General features: G+C 46.1%; 3 protein-coding genes across 5 annotated transcripts in view; 1 reads left to right on the plus strand and 2 right to left on the minus strand.

Annotated features, from left to right (window-relative positions):
* Positions 1–27,461, plus strand: part of LOC116503374 (major histocompatibility complex class I-related gene protein-like) — a 556,717-nt gene that overhangs the window by 153,438 nt on the left and 375,818 nt on the right. The gene's annotated exons all lie outside the window — the stretch shown is intronic.
* LOC116503395 (H-2 class I histocompatibility antigen, Q9 alpha chain-like) overlaps positions 1–27,461 on the minus strand; it is a 132,432-nt gene that overhangs the window by 79,462 nt on the left and 25,509 nt on the right. The gene's annotated exons all lie outside the window — the stretch shown is intronic.
* On the minus strand, positions 11,327–27,300 carry LOC116503394 (H-2 class I histocompatibility antigen, Q9 alpha chain-like). Of its 2 annotated transcripts, none has more exons than XM_032209793.1 (9): positions 27,204–27,300; positions 20,386–20,664; positions 17,214–17,489; positions 16,075–16,356; positions 15,284–15,382; positions 14,723–14,755; positions 13,972–14,004; positions 12,373–12,406; positions 11,327–11,365 (listed from the first exon to the last, which is right to left on the minus strand). In XM_032209793.1, exons 1-8 carry the CDS (start codon positions 27,271–27,273, stop codon positions 12,387–12,389), a joined length of 1,092 nt encoding a protein of 363 aa, XP_032065684.1. In that variant the 5' UTR covers positions 27,274–27,300; the 3' UTR covers positions 11,327–11,365; positions 12,373–12,386. The 2 variants fall into 2 exon arrangements, with proteins under 2 accessions (XP_032065684.1, XP_032065683.1); XM_032209792.1 differs by lacking the exon at positions 27,204–27,300 and adding an exon at positions 23,061–23,228.

A 27,461-nucleotide genomic window follows, 5' to 3' on the forward strand; every position in this document is an offset into this window, starting at 1 on the left:
TAGCTTGATAGCTCAAAAATGTAAAATATAGAACATCAAATAATATAAATCTTTGAAAATCTTTCACATTGGGAGAGTCTCAGCAAGGCCAGCCCTAAGAATTTCCAGAAACACTAAAGAGCTGGAGATTGGCGCCTCCTGCTGGCCTTCAGCTTTGTTGTTTCTCCTCTCAATTAGCAAAGGAGGGAAGGAAAAACCATCCCATCGGAAGAAAAGGTCTCAAATACTGTTTTAAGCACCAATCCAACTAGAAATTAACCAAATCATGTAGAAACAAGCCAGCGAAAAATGGAACTGATCAAATTAGCTGCTGGATTGTGTAAGCTCCCTTTCTCTTTGTGATACAGACAGACAGACAGACAGACAGATTACAGGAGATTCCTGACAATGATAGGATAGGAAGGTTTTGCTCTCTTCTATTAAGTACAACAAATGTAATTTTGTGCCCCAAAGGACAAATGTAATTGAGCAGATGTGAACACTAATCCTGTGAAAGAATTCACGTAGATTTCTTGTAAATAACAAACTTTCTATGTGAATATCTGAGCCGTGTTTTACACAACATGCTAGATTTGGATCTCTGTCCCAAAGGGGAGACTCTATTTCTGCAGGAATAAACAGCTGAACGCTTCTTCCCTCCTTCCAGCCTGACTTCTTGGCTGCCCTTGCAGGGAAAGCAGAACCCAACGGAGGCTCTGGCTAATGAGGGACCTTCTGCCTCCCTTTCACCCATCTGTATTTCTATCCCTGAAGAAGGCCGAGGCCATTAGGGGGACCTTCCGATTCCTGGTGAGTCCCTGGAAATTGGCCGTCTGCAGGATGAGCCTCCCCTTTAAGTCCTCCCTTTTCTCTCTGGGTTCACAGCAGGCGTAATCTTCATCCTTTTTAATTCACTGGCCAGTTTATGCATTTTGTGCAAATGGATTCCAGACACAAGACACACAAGTCCCTGAAGGGAAAATTCACCAAGGTTGCAGGTAACCCAATGTGAGAAGGTTATGGAAACGTATCTCTAAAGTTCATGAGTGACTCAGTTACATCCGCTGTGTGAATCTGGCCTTTGTGGGTCAGGAGAATCCCTGGCAAATGAGAGGCTGGTTCCTGAGCCAGGATTTTGGAAAGGAGCCAAACAGGAGATGGACTGAATCCGCTCAGTACAGCCTTTGCCTGTGGAAATCAGAGGAAGGGGAGGGAGCTGCCCTGCCCAAGCATTCTGGGGCCTCTTTCTCAGGCACAGCCCTCCCCTACATGCCATATCTGGGGACGACCCTGGTTGACCCAGATATGCACCCCCTGACTCTCCAGACTCCTTCCTTAGGGATGCCCAGAGTTTATTGATGTATTAGTCAAATGTATATAACCATCCTGGGTTGACTACTCCAGTGCGCTCTACATGGGGCTGCCCTAGAAGAGCATCTGGAGGTTTTCAGCTAGGACAGAATTGGTGATGTAGGCAGTTATTATGCACCACAAGAACGGCACACCTTAAATCTCTGCTCCACAAGAAGCATTGATTGCCAGTTTGCTTCTGGGTCCAATTCAGGGTCCTTCGTGGAATGAGACCCCCTCTTCCAAACACATCCGTCCACCCCACCAGCTCTAGCAGAAGAGGCAAGTTGTGGGTCTTGGCTGTTAAGGAGTCACATGTAGTGGGATCCAAGAGACGAGCCTTTTCTAATATGATCACCATCCTTGATATTCTTCAGAAGTCCTTCATTTTTTTCATTTATTTTTATTTTATTTAGTTTGTCGAACATGTACAAGATAACAGGTATAAGTATAAACATATATATATATATATATATATATATATATATATATATATATATATATATATATATACATACATACATACATACATACATACATACATACATACATACATACATACATACATACATATATATATATATATATATATATATATATATATATATATATATGCCTGGTGTGCCTAGTATGCCATATAGCCCAGGTTCAAATCCCAGTAAGGGTATGGCTAGCTGATGAGAGCTAAATAGCTTGAAATAGATTTATACTAGTCTCCCTTTATTTATTTATCAGCACAAATAAAAAAAACTATGTATGTATGTATGTATGTATGTATGTATGTATGTATGTATGTATAAAATATAAAGAAAATATGGTTGTGTGAATAGGCTTTGGGATCTCAAGGAACTGGGGAACTAGTAATGGGACTACATTGATGATCCCATCAAATCCTTTTCATCAATTAATAATAAAAGGATTTGTTAGAAATTGTACATTTTAAATATTAAAATAAGATTCATATTTTAATACAAAAGAGTGTCAAAATGAATATGAAATTTAAATGAGAGGCTTTTCTTTGTGGAAAAAAGGAACTTCAATGTTATCCTTGTTGGCAGCAGCAAAAATGGACAGATTAAATACTTCAAAGAAAATAATACGTCTAATTTTGTTTCTACTTGGAAATTGCTTTTGGATTTTGTGCTTGACACAGGAAAAAAAATGAAACTTTGACTTTAAGTTTGGTTGATTAGACAAGTTTGTTGTCAAAGAAATGGCTAGTACATATTAAATACTCAAAATAAAAAGTTGACTCTGTAATGTTATTTTTATTCAACTGTATCGAAGAGAAGACATATTATTATTATTATTATTATTATTATTATTATTATTATTATTATTATTTGGCAGGCTTTGCTTTCATAGCCAAGAGAAAATTATTTCCCACCCCACATTTATTTTTCCAGCAAAGACCCCCACTAGTTGGTTTTAAGAGGACAATTTTCCTTCCTCTGAGTTTTCACTTTGGAGGCAACGCAGAAAGAGAACGATGGGAAGACGAGAGGACTCAACATGCTGAATGGTTTTCTCCTTCCTTGAGCTGAGGAGCTGCTGAAGTTGCACAAAGCTTTCACCAACGGCTGAAAACCGGCTGCAGATGCACCTACGACTGAGAGTCTCCTGGAGGCCTTGAGGGACTGGCGCTCTGTCCACTTCAAGGGGGGGCAGGGAGACCCGTCTGCCACCTTGAGTCAGGTCCCATTGGCAGTCAGCCACCTGCCATTTTAGGTGGGCTGCAGGGAGCCTCCCTCCATTTTAGGGACTGCAGGCAGCCCATCCGTAACTCTGCATCATCCTCTAGAGAGACGTTTGGAGGCCCTGCTCTGGCCTCCAAACTCAGGAACCCCGACTTTGGCCTGGAGCGGAGAAGAACTTGGGCCCTGAATTTGAGGGAGACGCTTCTCCCTTTGCAAAGGGGCTTCTTTGCCCACATGAAAATAAGAGACACGGACTTCCTGGGAGGAGCCTGCTGGTGGTGGCAGCAAAAAAAATCAGCTGCCTCCGAATTCCTGGCTACGTACCTGTTTAGAGGATCTTCCATCTGACGTCTTATCAGGTTTTCTTATCCTTCAGGCAAGAAGGAAAGAAGAAATTGTTTTGCTGGCAAATGCTCTTCGATTTTTGCAGCTTTGTGCTTGCAGGGAAAGGGGGGCTAGCCCAAGGCAGAACGGCTGTCCGTGCTGGGAATTTCAAACTGCCTTGTGCAGGACAAAGTAGGTCTCCCCCACTCAGTTCCAAGTTTTGTTTGATTTAATCTTATCACGAGCTGAATCCATTTCCGTGGACAATAATTGTTTATCAACATTTTAGCTTCTTTTCTTTTTCTCCTCCGAAAAATTATTTACTTAGAGGCTTTTAAAATGGCGCCGAGCAGGCTGGTTTCTCCGGTAATAATGAACACTTTTTGTTAATCCTCACAAGAATTCACAAGGATTCAAAACAAAAGAGATTGCTTATCATATGTTTTGGTTTCACAATAGGCCAGCAGAAGCTTTTTAATTAGTTTCATTTCTACTCCTTCATTAACTTTGCTTATCTGGAAGTTAAATGGTGATGAATCTGCTGAACGGTCTTGTTACAATGTTTACTCACTGAAAGTTCTGCCAAGCCTTAAACTTCAAAATAAAAGCCTCTTTACTTAAAGCTGCATATTCAGGCAATAGAGTTTTATTAACTGCAGGCAGATAAATTTTGAAATGGCTTTAAAACCAAATATTAACTTGAAGTTGTAAATTTTTTTCTTATTACTATTCAAAATACCAGCTTCAATTTTGTAAAAGGCTTTCTTATCCAGCTGCGTTACAAGATGCCGATTTTATAGCTTCTGCGTTTGATATATGACACACTCAATCAGCTCTATTCTCCTGAAGACTTCTCCTTATTAACTGTTAAAAGTCTATAAATAGTATCCCATTTAAAACCGAGGGGAGCAGAGACTTTGTTTGTTTGTGCGTTTTTTATAATGGCTCCCAAATCGAAGCAGTCTAAGCGTTTCCTTAATAATACATCTCAAGAAATTGTTACAAAATCGCTGCCCTTGCCTCCCACGCCCTCTACTGGAGATCTCTTAACGCAAGAATTTCTTTTTGAAACCCTTAAAGAGTTCAGACAGGAAATTAAACAACTTTTATCGGACTTATATGATAAACTGGACGCCAAGATTGCTCAAACAAGGGAAGATACGATCAGAGTTATGACTGTTATGACAGATTATGTTTCTGAAATGGAGGACAAATTGGAACTTTTGGAAAAAACTAATTCTAATTTGACATCTAAAATTCAAACATTACAACAGGAAGTTGAAAATGCTCAAAAACAACTCGTTATGATAAATTACAATAAGACTGCGTTTGCAATAAGAGTCAGAGGATTGCGTGAAAAGGAACAGGAGAACTTGAAACAGACCTTTTTTGAGGCTTTCAGACGTTCGGTGGGAAGTCCGGGATTTAACTTTGATTGGCAGATTCAAAAAATTTATCGCCAGAACTCGTGTGTAGCAAAACAACGACAGCTTCCGAGGGACATAATTATATATTTCACCACAAGAGAATCCAGAAATGCGATAATACAGAAGTTCTACAATAACAGGCTGCGAATCGATGGACAGGACTTGATTATTTTTAAAGAAATACCATCTCAAATATTAAGAGCAAGGAGAGACTACACTTTCTTAACTGAAAAACTCAGAGATTATCAGATACAATATAAATGGGAAGTGCCATCTGGTATCACAGTCACATTTGAGAACCAAAAATATCGTCTCAATTCTGTTTGCGAAGCCCGAGATTTTTACAACAAAACTCTGAAGGCGGGACTTCCTGACTCACCCGGACTTGGAGAAAGACAAGGAGAAGGAGAAGATAAGTAGCGGGACATGTGGCTACAAGGCGGAGGGTGTTGCTTTCCCCTTCCGGAAGGGCAGAAGAGTAAAGAATAAAGATCCAGCTATGCCTTTAAAATACTTCTTAAATTTTTAATTTGAATAAAATTTCAGGACTCCTGTCTGGTATAAAATGACAAAGCTGTATACCGATGAAGAGATATTGAGACTGAAAGAAGCGGTGCTGAATTTGGACATATATTGTATGGGACTTATATAAGACTTGTTTGAATCTTAATTTAAACTGCGCATGATCTATTCTTTGGGGCGAGGAGAGCGGAGATCGTAGTTTTCCTGGATTGTGGTTTGGGATGAATGGAGTCGGGTGGCATGGGGTAGATGGAAGGGTAGTGAAAGTTCAATTAGATTACCTTGATCCAGAATGTAAGCTGATTTTTGTATAAATTGTTATTTGAATACAAGGTTAAGAAAGATTATCTGGAGAGTCTACATGAGGGTGGAGTAAATATGTGAGGAGCAATGGATGAGGATAAAATATATATGCGGACACGGGTAAAGGCAGGATGGGAGGTATAGAATTTATATGCGGAAGCAGGTAAAGATATTGTTTAAGATTTTAAAAATAATGAGAAGCTGAGGTTAATGTTAGAGAGTATATTGACTTCTCTTTCTTGGGGGGGGTTCCCCCCCCTTTTTTTTCTTTTTATTATTCTTTTCTTTTTTGTTCTTTATTTTTTTTTATTTTGTAACTTCTAATCTATTTGGTTTCAATATACTCCAGACTTTGCTTGATAAAGAACGATGCCGGGAATGGGACCTGGGAAGTCGGAAGGGGGTCAGGTAGGGGGGCTCAGGGGGTGGGGGGGAGGGTGGAAATATAGACTCAATTTTCAGAACAATGAATGCACTTGGATACTGTTGCTTTTTTTCCTTTTTTTTTCTTTTCTTCGTTCTTTTCCTTTTATTTTTCTTTTGTTTTAGTACAAAACAAATAGACCAATGAATACTAGAAATACACCGAAGTGAGGTGTAGAGGGAAAGAAGAGGGGGGAATTAAGAGGGAGTGAGAAGGGAATGTAAGGAGGGTGAGATGGTGGGAAGGGGAGAAAGGAATGGCTGAGGGGGAGGGGAAGTAGAAGAGGGGATTGTTGGAAGGGGGAAATGAAAGTTGGAGGGGTAGAAGGAAGGGTGTATGTAGGATAGAAGTGTTATGAGTTGTTTGTTGTTTCTTTCTTTTTTTTAACTGCACAGAATTTAGGTGATTGTATAAAGGAAAATGAAAATGTAATAAAAGAATCTTTGATATATATAAAAAAAAATAAAACCTCTAGACTGTGGACAATAAGAAACTCAAAAAAAAAAAAAGAAAAAAAGAAAATAAGAGACACCAAGACATCAGGCAAAGGGAAAAGTCTTGGTTATGGGGTCTGTGAGAGAGACAGCCGTCTGCCCAGAAAGGAGGTGTGTATTTTTGTGTGGAAGTAGAGCAGTTAGAAAGGGATGTTTTTCTCCAACTATACTCACAAGGAGGAATGCAGGTGGGAGCAACTGTGGAGAAGCGTGAGGAGTGTGTTTGTGTGTTTTGTCTAGGGACCTGTGTTTTCGCTCTTACAGAACAACTGAGTTGAAAGGGACCTTGGAGGTCTTCTAGTCCAACCCCCTGCTCAGGCAGGAAACCCTGCACCCTTTCTTATGTGTCTCAGGTCCACCAAGCTGGGTATATAGTTAAAAGAACCTGTGACAGGGGCCCCAATCTTTTTATCGGTTACAGAAACAGTTCACATTTTTGGTATATGTGACATGTCAGAAAGCAAGAGATGAAACAATGAAAGAGACAGATTAAATGTGAAGCTTGAATAATAGAAAACAATGATTCTAGATGTGATTCCACAAGTGGTGTTAGGTAAGCTCCCCGTTGGGAGAGCGAGTGCGTTCAGAGAAGCGTTGTGAGAGTTGTGTTGGAGAACACACAGATCATCATACAGAGACACTGCAGTTTCAATAGGCTTTTACTTTCGTGGAAATAGAGGTATCAGAGTCCATCAAACAGTCCAAGTCATACACGGATAAGACAGTCAGTCATCAACGTCTTTCAGTTAAGGGATAATCCAAATTACATAGTCCATAATCATACAAACAGTCCGGTATTCAAAGTTTGCTAACAGTTGCAAAAACTTACAATACCTCATGCTGATGACAATACGGCACTTCTAACAGCCAGCTTCCAAACACTCAGATCAGATCAGCATTTAACAGTGATTCTGGCTCCATCTTATGGCTGATTGAGGAAACAGCAGCCAATCACATTACAGCATGATTTAAAGAAACAGGTACAGCATTGTTATATGGCTTATATCAGTGGCAGTCAACCTGGTTCCTACTGCCCACTAGTGGGCGTTCCAGCTTTCATGGTGGGCGGTAGGGGTTTTGTCTGATATTGAAGCACTTTCCTTTTTAAAAATTTAATTAACTTTTTTTAAAAAAATCATATTATTATTTAAAAATTTTCATTAGATTTTCATAAAATCACCATTACTGTGGAACCGGTGGGCGGTTAGAAAATTTTATTACTAAGAGATACAAAAGTGGGCGGTAGGTATAAAAAGGTTGACTACCCCTGGTTTATATATTGCCAACCCAACCGTTAGCTTACATTCCTAACAAGTGGCAAAACTTATAGTCTATATATATTCCCTTTTCCAGATAATTTTCTATCTTCCTTAATACTTGCAGGTGTATCCAAGGTCTTCCAGAAGACACTTTCTGTTGTGTAGTTGCTGAGAAAGAAAATCCTCACATACCAAAAGAAACGGCCTTGGCTAAGGACAGAAAAACTCGCTTCCTTAAAGTTAAAAAAGAGAGAGAGAGATGCTGCCGGCCATGTCAAAAGCGCAACTATCCCCTTTCAAAAGGCTAATAGTGAAGCCTAAAATCCCAGGCAGCCCCGGCTGCACTTTGAGTCCTATAACCTCCGTTTTATTTTCCAGTCACTGAGTTAGCAACGTCCCCAGGAACGTCGACCAAAATAAATCCTTGCCTTCAAAGTGTGTGTGTGTGTTTTCAAAGAAGAGCCTAGAAAAGGGTTGCTCAGTTGGCCCAAGGTCCAGCTCAAGACCGTCAGCAGGTCCAAAGGTCTCAGGTTCAAGAGTGAAATTCAGACACACCTGAGCTCAACTCTGTTTCCAGCAGAGAAAAGGAAGCCAGCCCAACCTCTTCTATAGGCTGCGGCCAACTGTCACTCATCGGAATGTTTCCTCTGTTGCTAGGCAATGACCAATAGGACCTCTGTTCCGCTCTCCTTTTGACTGGTAACCTTATAGTTTCCCTGGAGACCTGGCTGCCTGGGGGGTCTCTGCCATTAGACTGGAAAGGGGGACCCCCCTCCCCTCCTTGAAATAAAACCCTTCTCCGGCCTGGGAAGTCTCCCTCCAGCAGATCCCCCTCCTCTCAGCCCTCCTGGAAGGCCAGCAAAACTGGGCTCTCTGCCAGGCATTGAGTTGCAGGGCACCTGAATTTCTGGCTGACTGATTTATCCTTGGGGATCATTTGCCTTTTGTGTGTTGTATTTATGGTCTCCTCTCCTTCTGATACTTTGATTGTGTTGGCCCAGAGCGCTTGCGTCAGCTGGAAAGTCAGAATTAAAAGACATTTCTGAAACTTTTTTTTATGTATTGAATGGAGGGACACGCAGGAGCCATGGATAGCCAGTAAGATGGTCTTTATTGTTACAGAAAGTAAGATAACAACGATTCTTGGTTTCACAAAACACGCCCAGTATTTATAGTAATTGTAACAATCAATTAACCAATCAGGGGAGATTAGCTGTTAGGGGAAGGCTAGCAACAGCCTCTGCTGCGTCCCAGCCAATCAGGGAGCAGCAGAGCTGTTGCCGGCCCTTTTGTAAGTTTCAGAATACATAAGCCAAGAGCCAAGGTGGCGCAGTGGTTAAATGCAGCACTGCAGGCTACTGCTAGATCAGCAGGTCAGCGGTTCAAATCTCACCGGCTCAGGGTTGACTCAGCCTTCCATCCTTCCGAGGTGGGTAAAATGAGGACCCAGATTGTTGGGGGCAATATGCTGACTCTCTGTAAACCGCTTAGAGAGGCCTGAAAGGCCTATGAAGCGGTATATAAGTCTACTGCTATTGCTATTGCTATTGCTATAACACTTTTGAATCCGTAGAAGATACTCATTTTGAATACTCACAAAAGGCTTTCAAGCAGCCGTGTCCAACCTTTTGGCTTCCCTGGGCAGCACAGAGTGGAAAGGAATCGTCTTGGGCCACATATAAAATATATAATATAGTCAACGTATATCAAGAAGTTCCTCTTTATATATATATATATATATATATATATATATATTTATTACAGTATCAAAAGTTTTGCTCTGCTTTCCAGAGCTCATAGACCGCACTAATAGCTGTCCAGGGCTGAATGTGGTCTGTGAGCTCTGAATTGGGCACACCTGAAGTCCACTTTCTAGGCCCTCAAAGATGGCCACCTCTTGAAGGCATCTGGGAAGCCCAGGAGGAATTGGGGGGAAAAGTCCCAACACTTTTCACTCCTCTTTGCCCAGAAAGAACCACTGTAATATGGGGACATCTTTCCCATCAGTCACGGGTCTCCTCACTCTTGTGCCATATTGGGCAGCTGAAGAGCCCAGAGAGGAGCTCTCAGAAGCAGGAGAAGCTGCTCTTCTGCAAGGGGACCAGGATGGCACTGAACTCCTGTCTCCCAACCTGCCACTGGGTGAGGCTCAGCCACTCGGCCAACAGCCTGAAGCACATGTGGATTTTGCAATAGCAATAGCAGTTAGACTTATATACCACTTCATAGGGCTTTCAGCCCTCTCTAAGCAGTTTACAGAGTCAGCATATCACCCCCACAGTCTGGGTCCTCATTTTACCCACCTCGGAAGGATGGAAGGCTGAGTCAACCTTTGAGCCGGTGAGATTTGAACCGCCGAACTGCAGCTAACAGTCAGCTGAAGTGGCTGCAGTACTGCACTCTAACCACTGCGCCACCTCGGCTCTCGGATTTGAGGGAAAGCAGCCTCTGTTGCTGCCCCCACCAAGCCAAGACCAAATGGCCATTTTACAGAAGATCAGCTGATGATGTTGGAGAAACATCTGGACACAGGAACAAAATGGCTGCTTCCTCCCCAAAGGAACACACAGGAGCCCCCCCCCCCAGTTCTTCCTCCTTCCAGGTTTTGCCTTTGTTCCTCCTCTTCCTGCCACTCAAAGTGAAATTGGGGTCTCTGATCAACAAGGGGGATAAAATCCCTCTTTCTTCAACCTCCCAAAACAGGCAGCAACTCAAGCCAGAAGGAAACAAAGGCATTATTTTATTTTATGCAAACTTACAATATATGTACAATTGTTAAGGAGGTAGCAATACAATCTGACTGTGCGATACATCTCATGTTCCAATTTTCTATAGCATGGAAATCCATAAATGACCATCTGGAAAAATTTAGTGTTTGAAAGCTACACTTGGTATATTATTTATCAAACTTTGGACAATCAAATATACAGTCAAGTTTAATTTTTTAAAAACTGAAATCTATTAATTACTTTAATGGCATAAATCTCAGAATGCACACTTCTTTTTTTTAAGAAACATTTTTTTCCCAAGATTCTATCATACATTATACCGGGGGTGTCAAAGTGCATCGAATTGTGGGGCGGATCGTGACGTATCACAACTTTTTTTCCTTTGGGGAGCTGGGGTGGGCGTGGCCTTTGAGTGACATATCTGGCCTGTGGGCCTCCCGTTTGACAGGCCTGCATTATACATACTATCTATTCTACAACTAATAGAAAAAAATAAAGAGGTGGAGAAAAACCTGACCTTTCAATCCGAGCAAGTATAATGAAGGTTAATAACTTAATCCTTCAAATAATAGCAGCAACTTTTCATCCTATTCCCCACTCGATTCTCCAGGAACCCTTCTCTAAAACCTGTCAATCAGCAGGAGCCCATTAAAGGTCACCAGAAATAACAACATGGTTGCTACAAGCTCCATTACAGAGCTACTACAAGCTATAGAAGGCAGTTTGGTCTAGTGGTGAAGGCACCAAGCTAGAAAGCGACTGTGAGTTCAAGTCCTGCCTGAGCCACGAAAGCCAGCTGGGTGACCTTGGGCCAGTCGCTCCCTCTCAGCCCAGATCACCTCACAGGGTTGTTGTCGCTGTGGGGAAAATAGGAGGAGGAAGGTGTGTTAGATATCTTCCATACTTTTGGTTGATGCGAATAAATAAAAAATAGAATATCAACCAATTTGAATCCTTTTGATTCCACAATTATAAACACATAAGATTTTCTTTCTTCTTCTATTCCTCAATGAAAATAACAATGGTTCAAAGACAAAAGCAATCATGAAAGACCCAAAATATATCCTGGTTCCTGTATGCTGGAAGGCCCTGAATGGCTCCTCCTGAGAGTCCGGCCTAATTCAGAAGGGAGGCCGATCGCCTCTCCTCTCTCCTGCTGGGACTGTCCACTCCTCTCTCCTCCTGCTGGGACTGTCTACTGGGGCTGCCAAGAGGAGGGGAAAAGCAGGCAGGGTCAGTCTGGGAGGGAGCCAAGAGGAAGGAGCACATAGTCCAGTTACTAGAGGGGGAGGGGCAGGGCTGGGACTGGATCCTGAGGTGGGTGAGAACCTGCCTCACAAGTTATGTAACACGTATCAATATCCCCCCCTCAGATACACAAATCCAGTTTTAGTCCAGAGACAAGTATAAATGGATCCTTATGTCCTCCAGAGAGTCCAGGTCTTCCCTTCAGCATCCGGAGGGAGGGATTCCCAGATGGGATGAAGGAGGGGAGAGAAGCCCCCTCTCCATCCGTGACTGGCAGGACCCTCAAGAAGCCCCTCCTCTGCCCCTCCCCTCCCCTCGCACTGAAGATACTCTGATCTCCTCCTTGCAGCTCTCTGAGGCTCCTGATCCAGGACAGTCAGATCCCGAGAGGGGCCTGGCCACAGTCTGGGCTTTCTGGGTAAGAGTTTGGGGGCAGGCAGACCCCTCCCCAGAGCCCCAACGCCTCTGCCCCACATCCCTTCCTTCCCTTGCAATGTTTGAGAGGAACAGAAGAAGAATTTCCCAAAGTATCTTCATCATCGACTGGTCATTTGACTTGAAAGCTCTTCCTCCCTCTCCTCCCCCCCCATGCAGCCCCCCACAAGGGGAAACTCACCTGGGAGGAGGCTGCTAAATGACCCGGCTGCTTCCTGCATTGGGGAGAAAGACACAGAGTGAGTCTCTGCCGTGTCTGGATCCTCTGAGGAGGACAAATCTCTCTCTTCTCCATTCAACCTCTGCAGCTTCAGGATCTTCTCAGAGGATGTCAGATTATCTATCTATCTATCTATCTATCTATCTATCTATCTATCTATCTATCTATCTATCTATCTATCTCATCTATCTATCTCATCTATCTATCATCTATCTATCTCTATCATCTATCTTATCTATCTATCATCTATCTATCATATCTATCTATCTATCTATCATATCTATCTATCTATCATATCTATCTATCATATCTATCTATCTATCTATCTATCTATCTATCTATCTATCTATCTATCTATCTATCTATCAACGTCTTCTGTGTCACATATCTCACCAAGCTGACTGTAGGCAGCTTACAGTAAAATCCAATAAAATGCCATGTAGAATATTTAAAACGATAAATAAAAACCAGATTCCCCCATCACATTGAAATCTCCCAGAACTAGAATATCTGGGCAACTCCATGCCAGCCCTGAAAGGGCCTCCAACAGCTGAGGCAGGAAAGAGGCTGGTACAGGAGCAACAAGCCCAATTGTTCCCCTGAGCCCAGATTCAGAAAGAAAAATTCACAACCAGACATGTGAAGTGGGAGCATCCTGAGTGCCAGAAGAGATTCTCCGATGACCCCTGTAACCCCACCAATCCTGCCTGGGGTCTCAGCTGGGATCCCAAACCCTGAACCCATCTGGGCACATCTCTGAGAATGGAACAATCCCCCCATCCAGAGTAAGCCAGGTCTCAGCTATGCCACCAGGAGTCTCTAACCACTGGGGATCATGGCATCAATGGTGGTTTCCCTATTTCCCCTGGTACAGGAGCAACAAGCCCAATTGTTCCCCTGAGCCCAGATTCAGAAAGAAAAATTCACAGCCAGACATGTGAGGTGGGAGCCTCCTGAGTGCCAGAAGAGATTCTCAGATGACCACTGCACCCCACTTCCCCTGCCCCGGGGTATCTCTTGGCGCCAATCATTAAACTAGATGGGGACATCTCTGACAGTGCCCCCCCTCCCCCTTCCACAGTCATCCAGGTCTCAGCTATGCTGCCAGAGGAGTCTCTAACCACTGGGGATGATGGCCTCACAGGTTGTTTCCCCATTTCCCCTCAAAGAATGGAGGCTCTTTTCCTCCAAGGGGGCCAAGGCTCCACCATGCAGCCTCTGGGCTGCCTCCCCTGCCTGAATCCAACAGGGAGAGTTTCCCTTCTCCTCTGCAGAATCAACCAGTGCAAGGAAAGTGGATTTTGTGACACCCAGCCGGCTTTCATGCCTAAGTAGAACTCAGAGTCTCTCCTGGAACCCTCTTCACTAAGCCAAAGTGGGTGCAGTTATTCTTTTATCCCACCAGAAGCAGACTCAGAGGGAACCCAGGGAGGATGAATTAGGGGGGCCTTTAAAAAATGGCAGCCTCTCCCTCTTTTCATCCCCTCACCCCCCCCCCCCCCCCCAAAGTCTTGCAAAGGGTCAGAATGGCTCATGCAGCAGATGCTCCTTCCAACTTACCCTGGTTTGAATTGCTGGATCCTCTGTCACTTGCTGGAAAAGAAGGAAAGAAAAAGAGGATGAGGGAGGATGTCTGTCTGTCTTTCTGTGTCTCTTGGCTTATAGGTGGAGAAGCTCAGCTCTTTCTGACTCCAGCTCCCTCCCTCCCTTTCTCTCTCGCACACAAATAAAGACACACAAATACACGGAGAGAGTTTGAACCAAACTGCTTTGGCTAAAAGGCATCAGAAAAAACTCTTAAAATTTGTATTTATATCACACAAGGCCAGAAGGCAGAGCTGACCTAAAAAGATACAGATGGATCCAAAGTTTCTGTTCATAACCAGTTCTTACTTAGAGAGCCTTTGTGAAGTGGAGACCAAGAGGAGATCCAGCCGGCATCCCCCAAAGCTCCTTTTCCCTCAAAATGTCCCCTTTTCATCCCCAATTTTATGCAATTTCTCACTTGGCCAAGCCTTTCCTCTGGGCCTACTTGGGGAACAGAGCATGTCCTCAGTCAGAGGGACCTTCCACCAGCCGGGTCTTCTCATCTTCTTAAAGGTTCTTTCTCCCAGATGTTTCTCTTTGAGAACTCCACTTCCAAGAACAGCCTGGCTGTAATGAAAAGGGGGCCCATCTTCCCCAGCCTGGTTCTTAGCATGAAGAGGAAGATAGCACGCACAAACATAGATACACAGACCCTCTCAAGTAATGGTGTCCCTGGTCCCTGCTCTAAATTGGAGATTGCGTGTAAAGAGGGCAAATCACTCACTTGGTGCTGCATTGTAGTTGGTTTGACGTCTCTCTGGAAAGACAAAAAATAGTGAAAGCTCAAAAGAATCCACCAGAGATCATCCAAACTCTCCCTCTGTAGGAGGAAGAACCCCAGGAGATATTTCACAGACACTTTGTCCCATTTATAAAGACAGAAAGACCTTCAAAATACAAATGTATCTCCTGATTTGCCCCAAGGGAGACCTGCTGCCTCCGAGATGGATGGAGGGGAATTGGGGGAAGCAGAAGGAGCAGCTGGGAGGGGAGGAAGGTTTCCATGGAAATCCTTCTCTGATGCTCTCTGACCAAAGCCTTTGAAAGGGACAAAGGAACTGGGATGCCTCTTCCCAACTCAGAAGGAGACAGGACTGCCCGAATCTCAGACTCAGCTGAATAGAGACTGGAGTCCCAGCAAGAGGCAGAGATCTCAGATGTTCCCCAAGAGGGCTGGCAAAACAGGACAGAAGGAAGCCCAGAAGAAGCTCCCCAAAGAGAGAGACTTGGGGAGAAAAATCCCCATCTTCCTTCCATCAACCCCCTCCCCCAAAAAGATACTTACTGAAGAATACCAGGATCCCAGCAATTGCACAGGCCAGGACAAGGGCAGCCACAATGCAGCCAATGATGAGCCCCAGGTTGGATTTTGAATTGGATGGTTCTGAATGGGGAGAAAGAGCAGATCATTGAAGGAGAACCCCAAACAATCTTCCCAACCAGGGAAAAGACCTAAAGAAGTGAAAGCTGGAAATACCCCAAATTAAAAACTCCATGGGCTCATTTTTGGGTCCTTCTCAAAGTAACATGAAGGCGCCTTGCTATCCGTTGTTAGAGGACGTGTCCTCAGGATGCTGCCTTCGTCTCACACCAGCCCAGTATGAAGGCAACTGAATTCCTCTTTGGCTTTTCCACTCAAAAACAGCCCTTTGCCACCTTCTGACTCATAGCAGCTTCCAAAACAAAAACTTCTCCAACACAATAAAACAAACATTTGTTAAACAAAAACATTTTTGTTCTTTTTATAGGCTGCCCCAATAAGTCATGACTCTGAGTGGAATTGGGCAGCTCTGTATGCTTTTTACTTCAGTTTCCTTGTTTGTATTTAATTATTTGAAGTAAAATAGGGAATTTCATCAGGATCGGCCAAGTATTGGGATGGGATTCTGTCCTTTCCATCACCCGAAGTCAGTTCTACGGTCTGGTCCCTGCAGCTTCTCCAGCCTCAAACACTGGAAGGACCAATGGATGAAAGCTCAGCTATGCTCACATCTGGACACATCTGGGTCAGATTTCTCTCCCACCACCCTCCAGCCTGCCAGAGAGCCAAGCCTTCCCCTCCTTGCAGCCTCTCACCCTTCAGCTCCAAGTCCAGAGGCTCCTGCAGGCCGTCGTGCTCCACGTGGCACCGATAGCGGCTCCTCTCTTTGGGGTCGATCCGGATGCTGAGCCAGTAGTGGTAGGTCCCATCCGCGTTGGGGGCCACAGACCCATGGAAGGTCTCTTCCAGCCATACCTCCCCATCCCTCCTCCAGGAGGCATCGATCTCCTTGGGGTAGAAGCCATCCATGCGGCAGATGTGCGTCTCCATCCCATCCTCCACCTCTGCCCGGCTGCTCACTGTCACCTTTGGGGTCTCTGCAGAAACGGAACCCCCAGAATTAACTCTGAGCCCCTCCGGAGCCTGGAAGGTGGATGGGAAACTTGGAGGGGTAGAAAAATCTCCCCCCACTTAGTTTTAAGCCAAAAGATTCACATTCCACACTTGCAGCCTCTCCAAGAGTTTTAGGAAATTATCCAGATCTGGAAAAGGCTCAACCAGAAGAACTCCTGATTTTGAGTCCTTCCCAGGGACTCAGCCTGAAAAACCTCCGGAAGCCAATTGAGGCTCCAGGGAAATTCCTCTCTGGCTGCTTTGAAGTCTGAGTGATCTCTGGCTGCTCCCTTCAGGGGAGAGAAAGTGGAGATGGTCTTTTAAGGTCCCTTTCAAGACAACAACACAGAAGATTCTCCCTACTTTTTGCCTCCTCTTCTGCTCTCCTGAATCTGAGGCTGCTCCAGGCCTCTTTCCAAGGGACACAACCCCAATTTGAAGAGGAAGAGAGATCAAAGGGAATCTCACACGGATCAATTGGGAAAAGAGATTTTGTCTCTCAATAGGGGGGGGGGCAGAGAGAGGTTGAGGCCAATGGAAGAGAGAGAGGGTCCTCCCCAGGCAGGGAGGGGCTGTGGGCAATCATCAGTGTGTGTGGGTGGGGGGGATTCTCCCATTGATCCTAATCTCATCCAGCTGATCCTGGAGGGATGAAGGATCCCAGGGGGGAGGGGTAGGCCTAGGGGAAAGGGGGGGGTCTAGATGCAAGAGGGGCTAGAAGAGGAGGAGGGGGATTCCCACCAGGGCAACCAGGCTAAAGACCAGGGACCCAAAGGGGCTGAATGTGTACAAGAGATCCAGCCATAAAGGAGGAAAGTACAGCCGGGATCCACATGCTCACCTGTCCTCTGCAGTGTCTCATTCCCATTGGAAAACTGCTTCTCCAGCCACTCAATGCAGATTTCCTCCAGGTAGGACTTCCAGTATGGATTATATCCTGGAATAGCGTCCCATTTCCTCTTGGTGATCTGGGCCTGGGGGTCGGGAGCCACCCAGGTGAGGAGCTCCTTGTCGAAGGTGAGGAAGGTCCTCCCTTCGTAGCCATACTGCCAAAATCCTCCTTTGCTCCCGTCTCCTCGGAGCTCACAGCCAACCATCCACTGCAATGTGTGAAGGCCTGAAAGACAGACAGGAGGATGGTTTGGGGAGTCCTGAAGATACAGAGACCCCCTCCCTGCAGTGACCTTGACACAGGCACTGACACCCCCTCATTTCCTCCCAAGCATCCAAGGGAAAGAAGTCCCCATCAGCAATTGCCCTTTTCCCTTCCCTCGACCAGCATCCCTGCATTTCCCCCCCAGGACGGAGCCCCTGAATCTCTCCAGGAAAAGGGAATCTGGGAAAGCCAGCAGAGGATCCCAAGGGAGATTGAGAAAAGAAGGAGTCACAAAGAAACAGAAGGACGGAGACCCTTCCATCTTTCCTTCTTCCATTCCTCTGCAGGGGAGACTCTTGTGGGGGAGGAAGGGATCCCAGAGAGGGAACAGTTGCCTGAACCTGCAGCTGCAAAGAGGGAATGAGGATCTTGTGCCTCAAAGAGGATCTGCTGGATCTGGAAAAAGCTTGCAGGGATCCCTGTGACCATAAATCATGCTCTGTGTTCACAAATAGCACCAGGTCACAAGGGCTGTTCGCACTTTGGTCTAACCAGAAGCAAACCATGGTCTAGTGCAATGTGGGAATGAAGTCTTAAAGGGCCCAAAGGAATATTTCCCTCAGCAACAGCAGCAAGTGGCCCAGTCTGACCTGGAGACCCAAAGGGTTATTGACCTTTGAAATGAAGTTTGAAGGCCCTGGAGAAGATATTTCGACTTCAAGTGAAGAGATTCTTGGATTTAAAAGAAAACCGAAAGGAAATCCTGAATTGTTTCTACTCCTGTGTGGGCTTGAAAGGGAGGAAGGATGCCAGGAACCCACAAATCTAAGGGAAAACCACCTGGAAGTAGAGTTGAACTAAACTGATCAGTCCTCTCCTTTCCTCTCCACACCCAGGAATGACAGGTGAGGGGATCCTTTCTCTGCATCTTCTGCTCAGCAAGAGAACTTCCCTTTGGAGGAAGAGGAAGATCCTCGGGAGATCCAGTCTGATCCTTCCCACGAGAGGAGATTCCCTGATCTCCCCGTGGGAAAAATAGTTCTGGATTTCTGTCCAAATAGAATCTCCTGCCATTCACAGGAAAGCACTAAATATTTGGCTGCAGTTTTCAACTTCTGAGAACAAATTCTGTCATTTCAGAAGCATCCAAAGCTAAGACAGAATTTGTCTTCTTTCCCTTGAAGATGAAATGTGTTCTTATCTCAGGTTTGGCACAGAATTGAATATTTGTGCAGCAAAAAGAAAGCACAGGGATCACATTGAAAAGGCAAGTTGCGTTTGTGATGTTTAATGTAAGAAAACCATTAATGCATCTCTACAGGTCTCCGCATGAAACAATTCTAGCCCATCTCTGAGCCTGGATGTTCAGGGGGTTTCCTGACATCTGAAAAATAGTTCAAGGGATCCTCCAGGGTCAAAAGCTTAAGAAAGGAGGCTTTAGAGAGGCTAAAATATATTTATGTTTACAACTGCTGTGAACTTATAAACTTTCTTCCCTCTCCTTTCCTTATGTTACTTTCTATTAGTTTTTATCTTTTTGTTGAACAGTTTTAGTAAAAATCAGATAGAAAATTTAAAAGGCCGACAGGACGTCAGGGATCATTAAAACAGTATTGAAAACACAGGAGAGGCAAATGTCACACAGCCTCTCCATGAATCAAGGCAGAGCAACCACATCTGGAGTATTGGGAGCAGTTGTGGTCCAAAGGCCTCCGAAAGGAGAGGAGGGAGCCGGGGAAGGTCCAGAGGAGGCGACCCAGGCGATGGGAGGGGGGAAGCAGCCTCCCTTGGAGGGAAGGTTGGGACCTTGGGGGCTCTTTAGCCTGGAAAGGAGGCTCCCCTCCCCTCCGGCCGCTCTCCTTCCTCCTTCCTACACCAGGGGGAGCCCTCAGGGCCCAGCTCTGATCCCCTGGGAGGCCAGCAGGGGGCCTGGAGGGATCTGGGGGGATCCTGGGGGATCAGGGGCAGGACTGGCAGGGCTCTTGGGAGGAAAGGAGGGGAAATGGGGGATGTTTGTGGAGAAGGTTTTCCTCAGCCAAAAGGAGCCTTTTTCCTTCCCTCCCTTTTCCTAAATGAGGTTCCTTGGAGGCGAATCTTCTCCCCCCAAAGGTGGGAGAAGAAGGGGGGCTATGCTGAAGAAAGAGCCCCCCCCATCCAGGGCAGCCCCTCCAAGAGGGCAGGGCAGGAGTTCAGCCTGAGGGACCAAGGAGGGGAAGCCAGGAAGGCTCTGAGGGACTCAGGAAGGGCCCCAAATGGAGGCTTCTTCCTCTCCTCTCTTTCCCCCTCAAGACCATCGGGAGGATCCTGGACCTCTGATCCCCCCCCCTCCAAGAGCCCCCACCCCATTTGGGCCTCTCCTTCCAACTGGAGGATGAGGAGAAGCTCCTGGCATTTGGGCCCCCCTCATTGCCCCCAAAAATGGGGAGAGGGAAAGGGATCTAGTCTCCCCAGGTGGATCTGCACCAGATCCCTCATTTCTCTGGGCTGGAAACAGAGAGAAGGAGGAGGATCTGCTTCCCCCAGGATCTCCTTAGGACCCACCTGTCCTTTTTTCAGGGGGGGGAGAGGCCTGTGATTCCCTTCCTCCCCCACAGCAGGAGATCCACCCAGGACCCTCCAACTGTCATGGGGGGAGGGGAGATTTCGGTCTCTTTTTACCTCAGTTTATATCAACATCCAGAAAGAGAGAAGGAGAAATTGAAACACGTTTCCATTAACTGCAATTGGCAGAAATCGTCAGCAATGGAGACAAGGACAATCTTATATTGATTAAAGAAAAGAATAAACATATATAAAAAAAGGCTTTTCAAAAGGTGTGGAAGGAGCCTTTCCCTTTGAAGGGACCCCCCTTTCTCCCCCCTCTGGTTCCTGGGAGGGGATTATGGGGGCTGGAGGAGGCACCAGACCCATCACTCACCTTCGCTCTGATTGTAGCGACTCCTCAGAGTCTCCAGGTGGTCTCTGGACATCTCCTCTTGGCCACGAAGTATCTCGGTGTTTCTGTCCCAGTACTGGGGGTTGTCCTTCCCCAACTTCTCCATCCAGGAGGCTCGAGGCTGCTCCCTCCGGCTGTGGCTGTCGTAGTGAACAAAGACCTGATCGTCCACGTACCCCACAAAGACAAAGTGGGGCTGCTGCCCCTGACTGGGGTCCAAGATGGAGGTGTAGAAATACTTCATGGAGTGGGAGGAGGCGCCTGGAAGGGAGACAGAAGAGAAGAGTTAGGGGGCTTCAGTCAAGGACCCGGATCTCATGGAGGCTCCCATCTGAGGCTCTGCGGAGGAAGAAGGAAGAGGAGGAGGAAGAAGAGAGCTGGGGGAGGAGGAGGAAGGGGGGAAAGGAAGGGGGGGAGATGGGGGGAGAGGAGGCAGGAGGGGGAATGAGGGAGCGACTGAGAGGGAAAGAAGAAGCTTCTGGGGGGCCTGAAGGGTTGGAGGGCAGGGAAGGTGGGGGGTGAGAGAGGAGGGGAAGGTCGGGTCCCCCAAACTTCACCTGCCCCAATTGTGTCCTCCCCCCTTCCAGCAAGGCCTCCTTCAAACCCCCTTCTGGATTGCTCAGTCTCTGCCCCAAGGAGGCCGCAGTGGCCCCGCAGGTAAAAGAGGGGATTCCACCCCCAGAAGCTCAAAAGCAGCAGGAAACCCCACCTGGTCACCCCAACTTTCCATTGACATCCCTGGGGGCCAAAGTGGCTGGTTAAAAGCTGCAGATGTTATAAAATGGGGGAGGGGGAATCTGGGTGAGACCAGAGGCCAATGTGAACCCTCACCCTAACCTCAATATGGGGAGGCAAAGAGGGCAGAGAAGGGAGCAGCAATGAAGCCACGTAGCCTCCCAAATCTTCCTCCTGTCCCTCTCCCACCGCCCTGGACAATCCCCCTCCCCTCCCAGAGTTCAGCCATCTGAGCAGGAATCGGCCTTGAACCCAGGACTCCGAGGGGCTCTCCCTCCTTCCACAGGGAATCTCACTGGGATTATCCCAAGATTTCTCCATCTCAGCTTTTCCTCTGAATCTCCCCCTTCCCTTTCCCCAGAAGCTGCTCTGACCCTCGTCCTCCTCTGGGGCTCATCCTGCACTTTGTCAGCCCCAAGAAAGGCAGAAATGCCCCTCAGCCTCCTCGGGAGGGGATTGGGATCCTGCTCTCCAACCCTTCACAGGATCAGAGACTCTCAACGCAAACGCCTAAATCAGAGTTTCTCAGCCATTTGGACTTCAATTCCCAGAATTCCCCTCATTCCCAGAAATCCATGGGCCTCTCCACCCTCCCCCCACCCCCCCTGTCCCCCCTGAGGCTGCTTGAGTTCCTGCTGAGACCAACCATGGGGGGTGGGAGGGGGGGCTCAGCTGGGAAGAGACTCTAAGGCTGCCCAGTGAACAGAAAAACATCAACTTCTAACCAGGTGACAGGAATAAAAAGAAAATAAAATGAATAAAATGCAGCTGGGAAATCTGTTAAACTGGAAAATCCCCAAGGCCCCTTTTTGGTCTCCATTCTGAAAGCTCTTCAGGTGAGAAATTCTTTCACCAAAGATTTGAAAGATCATTTTCAGGATCCTTCATGGGACTTATTTGGGCAGAACACTTACAAACGTTACTAATTTAATGACTGCAGTGATTCACTGTGGCAAGAATGGTCATAAAATGGGTCAAAATTCACATAATAAATGTCTCCCTTAGAAACATAAATTCTGGGTCAATTGTGACTTCAACTCCCAGAATTCCCTTCATCCCAGAAGCCCCTGGGGCCTCCCCTCCCTGGCCCCACCCGCTGCCCCCACTCAGGCTTCTTGAGGGTCCCTGCTGAGACCAATCATGTTGGGTGAGGGGGGGGGCTCAGCTGGGATCCTCTCCCTAAATTCAGTCTCTGTGAGGAGGGTCCTGTCGCCTTTAAACCTTCTGGGGAATCCAAGATAAACATACAAAATCATTTCAGTTTCTGACATGCAAAGTCCTGATCGAGGAACATCAAAGATTTTTTAGCAGAAAAAAAAAGGGAAAACCAGGAAGGAGGAATCTTTAGGAAGATGATTTAAGAAGCGCTTCTCTCCAGACTCTCATCCGGCTGCATTCACAGGACAATCTGAGCCCGGATCGCTCCACTGCAGCAGCCTCTGCCAAGACACGGAACCGATTCCAGAAACCAGCCGGGTCCTCCCAACACCAGAAGCCCCCAAGAGCCACGAATCCCAGCTAAAGGCAGGGAAGAGGACCCAGGCGGAGGGGTTGGGCGAAGGCAGCCAGGAAGTTTGTGAACTGACCTGATCACCTGCAAACGCCGCTTTCCCACAATCTCCGCTTTGGGGGAGGGAAAGGACTGAGCTTGGGGGCGCCCAGATAGACTTGACGGAGGTCTGGAGGGGCCGCCCTTGTCCTGCTCCCAGAGGGGCCCTCCTGGGGAAGTGGGGGGGGGGAGGCAGCAGAGTCCCATCCAGGCTTTGGGACCTAATCTCAAAATGGCCAAAGTGGGGAGGGGGAGCGGACTAGAAAGAGGACCGAAGCAGGATTCTATTTCTGGGAATAAACTTTTGGGGGGAAGAGAGAGAAAAAGTCCCTGAAAGAAAAAGAGTCTGAAAAAGGCCCCAGATGAGACTCACCAACGGAACTCTCCCACTGGGCGATCGCCAGTAGCACCAGGAGCCAGAGGGGCGCAGAGCTCACGGCCATCTTAAGCTGCGATCCTCAACCAGCCTCCCCCATCTCGAAGTTGCAGGCAAATGGAGACTCACCCCAGCCGATCAACAACGCAACAATCCAGAGGAAGCTGGCGATTGGCCAAGCTCAACCAATTGAAAAAAAAGTACCCTCTTGTCGTCATTGTTGCTAGGCAGACGTCCAGGCGCAACCGGTGAGATAGGAGGGAAAGGAAAAGCGAAAGTTCCATCAGGAAATCCCCTTCCAGGCATTCCGCCTCTTGGGGGGAGGGGGGGGGACTGGGGGGCTGGAAGAGAGGAGGCTTGAAACTACCTAACTTAAAACTATATTATGATGCAGTGGCATTATCTGTAATTAGTGATTGGACTCATTTAACTAATGATAGAATATTGAATATTGAGGGACACGAGCTGGTATATGGTTGGCATGCTTACCCGTTATTCAACAAAAAACTGGATAAGAAGTTTAAAAGTCATATTTTAAGAAATGCTTTACTGCGGGTCTGGAAAAAATACCAATATAAATTAAATGACAAGATACCCATGTGGGCAATTCCTAGACACACAATTGAAAATATGAATATAGCACAAAAACAGGATAGAATTACTTACAGACAGCTTCTTACCTCGGAAAGGGAGGTACTACAATTAAAATCTTTAGAGGTATTAAAAGAGGAGAAGGTAGTTCAAACATGGTTCCAGTATGGGCAATTACAGGCTAGGTGGAAAATAGATCAAAAAATTGGTTTTATTCAAGTTGAGGATAATCTGTTTAAACAAATAAGAGATCAAAGCTTAATGCATATAAAGAGGATATATAATGTATTAATACAGATGGATTCGGAAACAGAATTAGTTAAAGATTGTATGATAAAGTGGGCTCAAAACATTGAAGAACTAATAATGCTGGATACATGGGAAAGAATCTGGGTAAGAAATGTGAAATTTACACGAGCTCAAAATCTGAGAGAAAATTTTTATAAGATGGTCTATAGATGGCATTTAGATCCTAAAAAGCTGGCTTCTATGTATCCGAACTTACAGCCTAAATGTTGGAGATATGGTTCTCTCAATGCTACATATTTTCATATATGGTGGACCTGGCAAAAGGTTAAGGCATTTTGGACAAAAATATGGTGGATTATGCAAAATATCTCTAAAAGAAGGATAAAGTTTACTCCTCAGTTATTTTTACTAGGTATAAGTACTGACTTTACAGTGGTAGAGACTAACTTGATTCTGCATCTAATAACGGTGGCGCAATACTGGAAGAAGGAAGACTTGCCTACAACTCAAGAATGGACATTGAAAGTTACAAACTTAGCCGAGATGGCTAATATATCGGCATATCTTAAAGATCATTCAAATGAGAGATATAAACGAGACTGGAAAAAATGGATTGACTATATACAAAACAAATATGGGACTAAGAAATTCCAGATAGCCTATGCTTAAGATCAGGAATGATTTAAACTGTTCAAAGTTAGTGTAGCAAGAAGAAGCTAAGATCAATGTAGAGATGTTATTAACCCTTTTTTTTATTTCTGTTTTCTCAATATATTTTAGACTGTGTTTGTTAAAAATCTATACCGTGTACGGGCTCTGGGAAGTTGGGGGTAGAGAGGGCGGGAGAGAGGATGGGAGGGAGGGTGAGAAGGAAGGGAGGGAGTGGATCGGGAGAGAGGAGTGGTAGAGGGGGAGGGGAAGTAGGGTAGAGGGGGATGATGGAGGGAAGATAGAAAGTTGGAGGGGGGTGGAAGAAAGAGGTGTACGGAGAGTGGAAGAGGTATATTGGGTTTCTATTTTGGGGGGTACTGTTGACAAGAGGAATCGCTGTGATTATTGTTTAATGTTGTATGGCTCCGGCTATGCACAGTATATATGTGAGTGTATGAAAATGAAAAAATGGAAAATAAAAACCTTTTTCATGGTCAAAAAAAAAAAAAAGCAGTAGGAAACCCCACTTAGTCACCCTAACTTTCAAAAAATTCTCACCCCACTGAGGACCAACGTGGATGGTTAATCAGTAAAGATTTGAGGGGAGATTTAAAAGGGGGGGGAGATCCAGGAGGGACCAGAGGTCATCAGACCCAAACCACTAGCCTAGGAGATGTGGGCAGTCAAAGGGGGAGCGAAGGGAGCAGCAATGAAGCCACACAGCCCCTCCCCCAATCTTCCTTCTCACCTGCCAGCTGGGAAACTCCCCCTCCTGTCTCACAGTTCTGAGTAGGAATTGGCTTTGAACGCAGGACTCAGTGAAGCTCACCCCAGTGGTGGGTTCCGGATCCTGTTGCAACCAGTACACTACAACAGGGCCGGGCGTCCACCACGTGCGTGTGTGCTCTGCACGCATGCTCACCCACCACCGCCGCTGCTCCAGCTGCTCAGCGGAGCGTTGCACAGGTGACATACGCTCCGTACGCATGCGCAAATGGCCCGGTTGGGTCAAATATAGATAAGGGGGGCGGGTGGGCCCTCCGGAGCATCTGAGTAGTGGAAATGGGTGTTGAACCTTCAATTACAGGTAGTTCTCGACTTACGACCACAATTGAGCCCAAAATTTCAGCTGTTAAATGAGACATTGGTTAAGTGAGTTTTGCCTTATTTTATAGATATAGAATATAGATATAGGGGATATAGACTTCTTTATTGGCCAAGTGTGATTGGACACAAGGAATTTGTCTTTGGCGCAGATGCTCTCAGTGTACCTAAAAAGACAAGATACATTCATCACGAGTTATAAGGTGCAACACTTAATGATAGTCACAGGGTACAAATAAACCGTCAGGAAACAATCAATATCAATTGTAAGGATACAAGCACTAAAGTTACTACCTTTTTTTGCCATAGTCATTAAGTGAATTGTGCGGTTGATAAGTTAGGCAACTAAGGGAACCTGGCTTCCCCACTGGCGTTGTTCATCAGAAGGTTGCAAAAGGGGATCACTTGACCCCGGGACACGGCAACGGTCATAAGTATGAACTGGTTGCCAAGCGTCTGAGTTTTGACCCCCTGATCACAGTGGAGGCTGCGAAGGTTGTAAAGGTGAAAAACAGTCGCAAATCCCTTTTTTGATGCCGTTGTTAACTTTGAATGGTCACTAGTTGAGGACTACCTGTATAGATGACCTCTTTGACAACACACCCGATTCAAACCAGGGGTCCTCGGTGGATTTTGCTGTCTTCAAAAGAATGCTTGATTACTTATTAGTAAAGTAAAAGATCCCCTCGCACATATGTGCTAGTCGTTCCAGCGCTCATCTCCGTTTCAAAGCCAAAGAGCCAGCGCTGTCCGAAGACGTCTCCGTGGTCATGTGGCCGGCATGACTCAACGCCAAAGGGCCACGAAGCGGTGTTACCTTCCCACCAAAGATGGTTCCTATTTTTCTATTTGCATTTTTTATGTACTTTCGAACTGCTAGGTTGGCATAAACTGGGACAAGAAATGGGAGCTCACTCTGTTATGCGGAGCTAACGGATTCCAACCACCGAACTGCTGACCTTTCCGACCAACCTCTGACTATCACTAAGGGTTGTATCTTATGAGTCTTGATGAATGCTTTTTTTTTCTTTTTATGTACACAGAGACCTTATGCACCAAAGACAAATAAATCCCTTGTGTGTCCAATCACACTTGGCCAAGAAAGAATTCCAATCTAATCTAATCTAATCTAATCTTCTTTATCTTTCAGATGCAGATGGACTGCTGGATCTCGTCCTGATGGATTTGTTCTCCTAGGGCAGAGTTCGTGAACTCACCTGATTCCCTGCAAAAGCCGCTTTCTGACAACCTCTTCTTTGGGGGAGGGAAATAACAGGACTTGGGGGCGCCCAGGTAGACTGGACTGACATCTGGAGGGGCCACCCTTGTCCTGTTCCCAGAGTTGGGGGGAGGGGAGGGGAACGGCAGCTTTGGGATCTGATCTCAAAGTGGCCAGAAGGGAGGGGGAAACGGACTAGAAAGAGAACTGAATCAGGATTCTCTTTCCGGGAATAATTTTTTTTTGGGGGGGGGGAGGAGAAAGTAAATTTCCCTGGCAGATAAAGGGGGGGAGGAACTCCCCCAAAGGCCCCTAAAGGGACTCACCGAAGCAGCTCTCCCGTAGTGCGACCGCCACCAACATCAGACGCAAGAGCGGCGAAGAGCGCAGAGCCATCCTGACCTGCGCTCCACTTTCCGGGAAGTCGTGGGGGAAACGAAGAGGCGGCTCCCATCGATCAAAACAAGCGGAACAACCCAGAGCAACCTGGCGATTGGGCGACCTCAACCAATAGGGAAAAGGAAAGGCATTCCCGTGTCGTCATAGTTGCTAGGCAGACGTCCGGGCGCAACCGGAGAGAGAGA

The sequence above is a fragment of the Thamnophis elegans genome, chromosome 2 (genome assembly GCF_009769535.1).
Source record: "Thamnophis elegans isolate rThaEle1 chromosome 2, rThaEle1.pri, whole genome shotgun sequence".
NCBI lineage: Eukaryota > Metazoa > Chordata > Lepidosauria > Squamata > Colubridae > Thamnophis > Thamnophis elegans.